Raw genomic sequence first — 10,000 nt, forward strand, 5'->3', positions numbered from 1 at the left:
AAAACGAATATCTGTAGAAGTGTAATATACTTGAATTCAGCATTTTGTTCTCATTACACTTGTTTTTGAATGTATTTTCTTGGTAAGACTGACTATTGTTAAGATTATTTGACTTGTTTCAAGAAAATTCATCTTTTTTATCCTACCTAGATAATAAAACTAGTTCTGAGCAGCTTTTTTCTTAAAATAGAACACATACTGACAGAGTCGCATTAACAATTAGACTGTGAGTACATTTTTACTTGTTTCAAGACAATAAGACAATCCAAATGAACCTGTTTTAAGAACTGGCTCGATCTCACTAAGATATTCTAGCTAATCAACTGTGATAGCATACAAATTAATAGGGCCATTGAGATTTCCATTCATGATTCATAGCTTTGACATTTCTGTTGTCTGAGCAGCATTTGGCATAGCAATTTCATGATTGTAAATCTGTATCCCATCTCAATGTGTCAAACACTTGATATTCACAGCAAAATATACTGTAGATGAATCAATAACACATATAAGTGAAAAGTGAAAGCCCATTGGGAAACTCCAACTCCCATTGTCATTGTGACACAGCACTCCACAGCACACAAGTGAACACTGCACACAACGAAATTGCATTTATCCCTCACCCGTGCAAGGGGGCAGCCCTCAGTGGCGCCCCATGGGGAGCAGTGCGGTGGGACGGTACCATGCTCAGGGTACCTCAGTCATGGAGGAGGATGGGGGAGAGCACTGGTTGATTACTCCCCCCACCAACCTGGCGGGTCGGGAGTCGAACCGGCAACCTCAAGTCTGACACCCTAACCGCTCACCCATGACTGCCCTTATATTAAAAAAAATAGGGAGTACCATTTCTGTGATTATGGTCTTTCCTAATTGTTACCAAGAAACATCCATTTCAGAGATGATATTCAAAAAATCTAATCTTTGAACTGACATATGCCTCTGACGCCTTGATACCGCTGATGTGTGGCCCAATTCTTGTTCATGAGCAAATATACTGTTTGTTTGATGGGTAGGCTACTTTCGACAATTTTGCTATGATTTTTTTTTTTCAAGATTGTTTTTGGTCTTTTTTACAACTTTATTGTAACTGACAGGACAGTTTGGACAGGAGGCGAATGGGGAGAGAGATGCGGAGGGGTCGGCAAATGACCCGGACCGGGAATCGAACCCGGGTCGGCCACACGGCAGACGAGTGACCTACCAGGTTGCCCATGGCAGGGCCATTTTGCTTTGATTTACAAGACATTTGCAAACATTTTATAGGCCTAATTTAATTTAAAAATTTAGAATAAAAAAAATAATGCTTTGACTCTCTCATGCACACTTGTCTCATCATGCTCTGTCTCAATTTTTGTAAAGTTTCCGTCATCAGAGCAAAAAAGGTTGTGAGTTATTTCACTTAATTCTATGATAAGATGTATAGCATGGTCCTTGCTGCTGATAAAAACAAAAGTGAATATCTTCAGAAATATCAGCATCTGTCCAGACAACGTTTTTAGTTTGTTATCTATCATTAGATTCCATCGTTACACTAATTGGACATGTCTTGTATGGGCCTATTAATATGCAAACCTAGGCCTATAGCCTACCTGAAGTTATACCATCTAGATCAATATGATTTGACAAAATAAAGTGCTTCAATGCACGTTTTATTTATACAACTGCAACAGTAAGGGCAACAGGTTTTTTTGTGTTCATTTTTAAGGCACACTCAAAAAATGTTTCTGGGTCCTGGTAAATATTAAGAAATATGTATACATACAATATTATTATAAAATGGAAAAATGATTCATTGAAATCATATAAACACCATTTGAACTGTCGGCGTATGAACTTTTAAGCAAATAATCTAAACGTATGCACTTGAAAAAAGCTCATAATATTAACTGACATGCACATCACACTCCAGAACAGTAGGTGGCAGTAAGAAATGAATCGCCTATTGTCGAAACACATTTTCATTGACAGTATTTATCTTCTTCCTGCTGGCACCAAGTTGTTACCTTATTGGTACAGAAATATTTTACATAAATCAAAACTATATATGTGAAATTCATGCTGTAATTCAGGTGGGATAACAAACAAAAACAAAAAAACACCAAAGAGTAAAACCGGAAATGGAATTACGTCACTTCCTGTTCGTCAGTTGGTCTCCTGCTTTGAAATTGAGGCAATCGTTTTCAGCCGGGTAAGTTTCACAATCCGTTTCAATCCTTGTCATCTTTGGCAATATGCTTGTATTAAGACACTATTACAGTCATTTGTGAAGTATACTACGCTATTGTGATGTTTTTGGCATTTTTGTCTGTATGGAAAGTTAACCGATACGATTGTTAGATCATGCTGTGTGATCTGACAAGCTGTTTGTCTTGCATTCAAATATCCACTCTTAAACAGTAGCTTATCTTGTGCAACATCTTTAGGAGTAAAAAAGTTACCTTAAGGTTTATCCAGTCTGAAGTGTAAATTACCAGCATAATTATTTTAAACATAGTTTAACACCTGCTGCTGTTTAGCTTAGCAGCTAGCTATTGCTCTCTAGCTTGCTATTGCCCTGTAATGCCCCACATGTTACTCAAAATATGTATCTTATTTTTTGTAATGGGCGTCACTATTGGCCAGTCCTGAATATCACATTTGAAAAGCCATGTTTGCCGATTTTGTGAGAAAAGGTTGACCTCTGTTTTTCAACTTGACAGATGGTTGCCCCCTGTGCGAGTGGAAGATGTGACTTTGAAGACAGTCATTGTAAAAGGTAGGATTTATGTCCATGTTCAATTGTTTTACACTTTACCCTCTGCTTGAACACTTTACTTACACCAAAGCTTAGCTTTACTTAGCCAATTAGCTGTCATTTTCATGTTGGCATGGTGTCAACAGTTATTTTGTATTGTATGAAACATGGATATGGTGAAAAATATTTTAATTAACTTTAATTTCACGCTGTCTTAAGTGGCTGTAGTCACGTTATTTACCAATATTTTTAAATGGTGACAATATTCCCCAGTCTAAAAAGTGGTGACGATGTACCTGACTTGCTTGCCATAGACAACAAGAAGTGGTGTTTCATGCATGGAGTGGAGTTGCTTGAGGATGCAAAATCATTGGTAATCCAACAACATGCGTCAGTCAACATCTATGCAGTGACATAGGCTATTTGATATGGCAGATTTTATTTGGTTGAGGCTACTCTACTCTCCTTGACCCCTGGTCTCAACTTAGGTTTTACAGGAAGTCAGTCAATGTCATTGTGATGTTAGCCCTCATCTTATCTTGTAATTTATGTGACATCAACTCCAGCACTCTAATTATGTGTTTTGTCATAGGTGCAAAAGGCTTGTCTAAGATAAGCTGGCAGTCTACACCGCATGGCCTGCGTTGCTGACATTGAGTGAAGTAAGTGTGGTGGTACATTATGTCATAACAGATAGTATTTAAAGTGATACTGTCCCATTTTTGGAAATAAGCTCATTTTACACCTCCCCTTGAGTTAAATATTAGGGTTTTACCGTTCTCCTGTACTTTCAACCGTTCTCGGGGGTATGGCAGTGCAAATTTTACCTCCATGCTAGCAGTTAACATTGAGTCCTATGAGACCAGTTCGCAGCTAACTGGTCTCATAGGACTCAATGTTAACTGTTAGCTTGGAGGTAAAATTTGCACTGTCAACTGGAACTAGAAAACGGTTGAAAGTACAGGAGAACGGTAAAACCCTAATATTTAACTCAAGGGAAGGTGTAAAATGAGCTTATTTCCAAAAATGGGACAGTATCACTTTAAGTGTTGATGTATGTCTGTCCTGTAGGATGTCTTTGTGGCTTGACCCCAGGTGTTGCCCCACCTGCAGGCCCAGAGATAGAAAGACATAGTCACAAGTCACAGGACAGACAGGAAGCACAACACAACTGGGCCTGACAACCATGTCATTTTCTTGTAATGTGTCTTTGACAGGTTAATGCAGAGTTCCTGTGCCTGACAGATACTTGAGGAAGCATCTTGGAGGTTCTCAAGGAGAAGGGAGGCGTTGCCAGAAGGAAGGTAGGATAACTCATGGCTCCAACAGCTAATGGAAACATTGTGTTTGAGTTGCAAACAATCTAATGAAGTTGGGTATTAGGTATTAGAAGGTCAGACATTAGGTGTGGGAGACGCATGGCCCACCTCTAGGTTCACTGACTCTGAATTTTGAACAGTTCTGATTATGATGTTCACAAACGATCTGCACCCCAATAAAGAGAGCATGCGATAAATGGCACCTGCATATCACTGACAAGCACACTATTAAATGCCCCCTATTAGTGGCCATGGTTGTCATTCACTAGACATCAGCATTTTTACATTTAGTGCCATTAAAGCTACATAAAAAGTGTGTGCACAGTGTTAAGCTTTCTGCATTTTCTTTTTCCACCATCAGGACTAGAGTGGCGAAGTGATCCAAAGGCAGACTGCACATCTACGTATATGGTTTGCAAGGAGCATCCTGTGCCAGAGACTGTGATACAAGTCATGGAGCTGTCCAGTGAACTCGGAGCATCTCTTGTGCATGTGTGATGCTCTTTGGACTCAGTTACCGGTATATACCCTCAATCTCAACTCTGTGGATTTGGATTTACAATTTTAAGTATCCAGATGAACTGAAATATATGTTCTGGTGAATTTGGAAAATATGCCCAAAAGGTTCAATCACTATAAACTACAGTAAATATGTTGGACACTGGCAATCTCAGGTTCTAAGACATTGTATAAAAGGACAATCCATCACATTTCTATGCATACTTTTATGTGCTGTTCTCTGATCTGAGTTGATGATTTTTTTTGTCCTTATCTTAGCTCAGCATGGCATTGAGTATCATTGAGGGTTTTTTTTCTAAGCATTTTCTATGCAGATTAAAAGATGAGCACTATAATGAAAGGCGTAATAACGCCTCAGTAGCACTTCATGGACACATTGATATCATAATTAAAAACATTTCTCTCTCCCTCTCCTCCACCACTTTGGGAAAGAATCAAAGAGCCAAAAGTGATCCTGTGGGCAGTTGGTTAATTCTAAAATGTCCATTCACAAATAACATCTTTTTCATGAATGTCTAAGTAAATAAGTGAGTAAATAGACACATACTGTTCTGTTGAGAGTATGTTTTTCGGCCAAAGATATCTGACTGCATTCAAAATGGTGGATTAACATGCAGAGGACCCCACTATTATTAATTTGCCCAAGCGATTATGACATTACTTAGAATTTGCTGGTGGCTGTAAGCATTCATGAAAAAGATGACATTTCTGAACAGGCCACATAAATTAATGTGGTACAGTACACTGATAATTTCAGGTTTTCTGTTTAATTTCTGTTTAATCATACGATTATATTGTCTAGATTTTGGTGCTTTATTATCGTTTGACTGCATGTTTGTCCAGCTGATGAAATATTAATAAAAGAAATGTTTTGAAGTTCTTGTCAAGTATATTTTTCTCATACACCTAAACAAGATATTCATTCTACATGAGAAAATAAGTATTCTAGCTAAGAAAATCAGACTAGTTTTAAGACTTTAAATGAGCTGGAAACAAGTAAATTTGCCTTGTTTTAAGCGTATTGTATGCTTGTTTTGAGCAATAATTTCTTGGATGACATCTAATTCTAAGCAATAATGACTAACAAAGGAGACGAAATTGCTTAAAATAAGAAAAAAAAATCTTAACAAGCAACACAAAAATAAGATTTTTATACTTGTTTCAAGTGTTTTTCTATGCCTACCGCTTAGATATTATTTTCTTGTTTTAAGAATTCTTACCAAGTCCAATTTGCTCGCTGCACTGGCAGATTATTTTGCTCAAAATAAGCAATTTTTCACCTAAAACACTATATGTTTTGCTTATTTTTGTAGAGGGCTTTTTTGCAGTGTGTGTGTGTGTGTGTGTGTGTGTGTGTGTGTGTGTGTGTGTGTGTGTGTGTGTGTGTGTGCATGTGTGTTCAAGCATATGTGCAAATGTATGTGACTCCCTGAGACTTTGTTCACATGTGTGTGAGCTTACTTATGTGTTTGTGATTGCATTAGTGTTCAGAATGATCTAATGAGTCTTGTCTTGTTGTGTTGTCTCCTGCAGGTGATTCTGATGCTGACGAAACTCTACGACTTTAATCTGGGCAGTGTGACGGAAAGCTCCCTCTGGCGGTATGTGACACACACACACACACACACACACACACGCGCGCGCGTGCGCACGCACAAAATTTTAAACGACAGAGGGGCCTACTTTTAAACAGAGAGGACTGCTTTTAAACAACACTCTTCTCCCCTTGCCACACAGACAGAGACCATCCCACCAACCCCCCCACCCCCAACCCCCCACCCCAGACTCAGCTCCATTACCCACTAACCCCCCCAGGACCCACTCCTGCTAAATGTAGCGCAATACTAATACTCTGATTTAAGACCCCCCCAGGACCCACTCCTGCTAAATGTAGTGTAATACTAATACTCTGATTCCTGACCCCCCCAGGACCCACTCCTGCTAAATGTAGCGAAATACTAATACTCTGATTCCTGACCCCCCCAGGACCCACTCCTGCTAAATGTAGCGCAATACTAATACTCTGATTTAAGTGCTTGGGAACTATGCAGCCAAAAGCCATGGAGACCCTCTCATGAATTGGTGGATATGGGCACATTGCTATCTTAACGATGCAACAATCATTTACTGTCACGCCGCTCCTGACAGAGATATATGGAGAGAGAGAGAGAGAGAGAGAGAGAGAGAGAGAGAGAGAGAGAGAGAGAGAGAGAGAGAGAGAGAGAGAGAGAGAGAGAGAGAGAGAGAGAGAGAGAATAGTTGGAGGGTAATGAAGGAAGAAGAAAAAAGGGGGGAGTGGTCGATGTAAGAAGGATAAGACAGAAACATAAATAGTTTGGGGTACACAAGGACAAATACACACATGTGCGAACCTAGACAGAATTGTGTATGGCCACACACAGACACACACTCACACATACGCACGCACGCATGCAGACACGCACGCACGCACGCAAGCACAAACTTTCCCACAGTTCTCATATCCTTCTCTCTCTCTCTCTCTCTCTCTCTCTCTCTCTCTCTCTCTCTCTCTCTCTCTCTCTCTCTCTCTCTCTCTCTCAGCATCTCCAAAAGACATATATTTTCACTCACCAGTACATGGGCCTACTTCCAAAGCTAATCTCCCCATGACAGAATAATGTGCCAAAGAGGACCCCCAGGGGCCCAGGCCTGTGGAACAATCCAGAAGGTTTAGCAAATCCACAGCTGCCCACCGTCACCACAATCGTCACCACAACCATCACCACCAAATAACAAACTGTTGCTATGTGTACGCTTTACCACCCAGGCACTGTGTGTGTGTGTGTGTGTGTGTGTGTGTGTGTGTGTGTGTGTGTGTGTGTGTGTGTGTGTGTGTGTGTGTGTGTGTGTTGTAGTATTGTGAGCATCTGGCATGCTGCTGGCATTCCGTATTGGGATTTATCATCAGGTATCGCAAAAATGCCACTAATTAATTGGATCTCAACAGACAAACACACAAATAATGCTGCTTGACAGTAACACACACACGCACGCACGCACGCACACACACACACACACACACACACACACACACACGCACACACACACACGCACTCACACGCACACGCACACGAACACACAGAGCATGATGCATCACAGAGTGCCTTTTGTGTTTGATTCCTGGCACTTTTCAAAGCCAAGAGAAAGTCTTTGAGGGTTTAACTCCAAGGTCGTTAGTGACTTACAAAGACAGACTAAATAGAATAGGCCAGGGGTTCCTAACCTTTTTCAACTTGGGGCCCACTTTAAATTATCACAAATGTTCGGGGCCCACATCTGACCCAATTGCGAATAAAACTCAAATAAATCAACAGCAACACACACCAAAATATGATTATCATTTTTAGAAAATGATTTCAAGTCCGACTTGGAATACCTTCACGGCCCACCAGTGGGCCCCGGCCCATAGGTTGAAAATCACTGGAATAGTCTATTAGAGGACAGTGGACCTCTGCACATGGTTAAGCAGCATTACAACACAGACTGCGGGTTACTTACCAACTTATTGTATCACCAAATATGTTTTTATGTGTGTGCAGGGTTACAACAACCAAAAACCATGCTGAACCATGCTCAAAAAACCATGAAATCATAGTATACCATGGTCGATTTTTGAAAGGGACATTACTGGGGAAGGGGGACATGCAAAGCAGTGTGGAGAGGCAATGAATTTATGACCAAAAGTAATTGTCAATATTGCACATGGACTGCAAGGTGACTTGTTAAGGATTTGGAAAAAATAAGACTTGGATTTGGACTTGACTTGGCTTTGCCACGGCTTGGACTTGGACTTCAGTTGGTCTAATGCGTCATAACTTGTGACTTGACTCAGACTTGATTGTAAGGACTTGAGACTTACTTGCGACTTGCAAATTAGTGACTTGGTCCCATCTCTGCAACAGAGGCTACACAGGTTACATATAGTGTTATTTCATAGTCTTGTGCTTTTATAGTGTAACCAAATGTTTGTGTGTGTGTGTGTGTGTGTGTGTGTGTGTGTGTGTGTGTGTGTGTGTGTGTGTGTGTGTGTGTGTGTGTGTGTGTGTGTGTGTGTGTGTGTGTGTGTGTGTGTGTGTGTGTGTGTGTGTGTGTGTGTGTGTGTGTGTGTGTGCAGCCTGATCTCCAAAAATTCCGTGCTCCTGGACACGGATGTTAAGGACACGAAATCCGTGTCCAGGAGCACAGATTTTGCCAAAATTCCGTGCTCCTGGGCACGGAATTGTTTTCCGTGCTCCTGGACACAGAATTGTTTTCCGTGATGGGCACACGGAAGTGCTTTCTATAGGCTATTACCACAGCACTGTGTAACTCTATCATTAGAAAATACATACCAAATGCTAATCCTAAACAAAATAATGCTATAGCAATTTCATTTGTGCCCTAACCAAAACAATCCCTAACCCTAACCTGTCAGTAGGAAATGTTTTTTTGAGAAAAAGTATTTGAAATTAGAATAATCCTGAGAAAACACAAGACTGTGAAAACATAGAGCTGTGGGAGTAGCCTATAGAGAGAGCACTTCTCTGTATCCATCACGGAAAACAATTCCGTGTCCAGGAACACGGAAAACATTTCCGTGTCCAGGAGCACGGAATTTTGGCATAATCTGTGCTCCTGGACACGGATTTTGTGCCCTTAACATCCGTGTCCAGGAGCACGGATTTTTTGGAGATCATGTTGGTGTGTGTGTGTGTGTGTGTGTGTGTGTGTGTGTGTGTGTGTGTGTGTGTGTGTGTGTGTGTGTGTGTGTGTGTGTGTGTGTGTGTGGTCCTCATCTGAATCCTATAGATAGCTATCATTAGGTGGCTGTGGAATCTAATGATAGTTCTATTGGCTGCCGCCTATTGCCACCGAGGTCATTACATATTTTTCGCTGAAGTTCAACTTCTATTTTAACGCTTTTGATGCCTTAGGCTCTCTCTAATGCTCTCTCTAATGCTCTCCCTCTCTCTCCCTCTCTCTCTCTCTCTTTCTCTCTCTCTCTCCCTGTCTCTCCCTCTCTCTCTCTCTCTCTCTCTCTCTCTCTCTCTCTCTCTCTCTCTCTCTCTCTCTCTCTCTCTCTCTCTCTCTCTCTCTCTCTCTCTCTCTCTCTCTCTCTCTCTCTCCCACCTTACTTTCCTGTCTGCACTTTCACTCCTTGTCCTCTGTTCATTCCTAAGAGCTTCTCCAGTCCAATCACTCTGCAATATGAAAAGGGAGAATGAGGCAAGGAGAGAGGAAACAGGAAGGAGAGATAGACTGTTAAAATGATACATTGAGAAAAATGGAGTGAATGATGAAAAGATGAAGAAAGTGAAAAGGAATGATAGATAGGCAGGGAGGGATATAAAAGAAAGATGATGGATAGAAAGATTGAGAGAGAGAGAGAGAGAGAGAGAGAGAGAGAGAGAGAGAGAGAGAGAGAGAG

At 40.9% G+C, this 10,000-nt stretch overlaps 1 protein-coding gene and 1 long non-coding RNA gene across 2 annotated transcripts in view; both read left to right on the forward strand.

Annotated features, from left to right (window-relative positions):
* The first annotated feature begins 1,879 nt into the window (after positions 1 to 1,879).
* Positions 1,880 to 5,448, forward strand: LOC134460824 (uncharacterized). Its single transcript, XR_010037214.1, has 5 exons — positions 1,880 to 2,188; positions 2,700 to 2,755; positions 3,327 to 3,396; positions 3,952 to 4,038; positions 4,415 to 5,448. It is a non-coding gene; the product is annotated as an uncharacterized LOC134460824 (long non-coding RNA).
* Positions 5,449 to 6,017: 569 nt separating this feature from the next.
* LOC134445532 (VPS10 domain-containing receptor SorCS1-like) overlaps positions 6,018 to 10,000 on the forward strand; it is a 31,841-nt gene continuing 27,858 nt past the window's right edge. The window contains exons 1-2 of the mRNA XM_063194591.1: positions 6,018 to 6,023; positions 6,106 to 6,173. Coding sequence (XP_063050661.1) covers positions 6,018 to 6,023; positions 6,106 to 6,173 — 74 coding nt within the window. The remainder of the gene's footprint in view (positions 6,024 to 6,105; positions 6,174 to 10,000) is intronic.

The sequence above is a fragment of the Engraulis encrasicolus genome, chromosome 1 (genome assembly GCF_034702125.1).
Source record: "Engraulis encrasicolus isolate BLACKSEA-1 chromosome 1, IST_EnEncr_1.0, whole genome shotgun sequence".
NCBI lineage: Eukaryota > Metazoa > Chordata > Actinopteri > Clupeiformes > Engraulidae > Engraulis > Engraulis encrasicolus.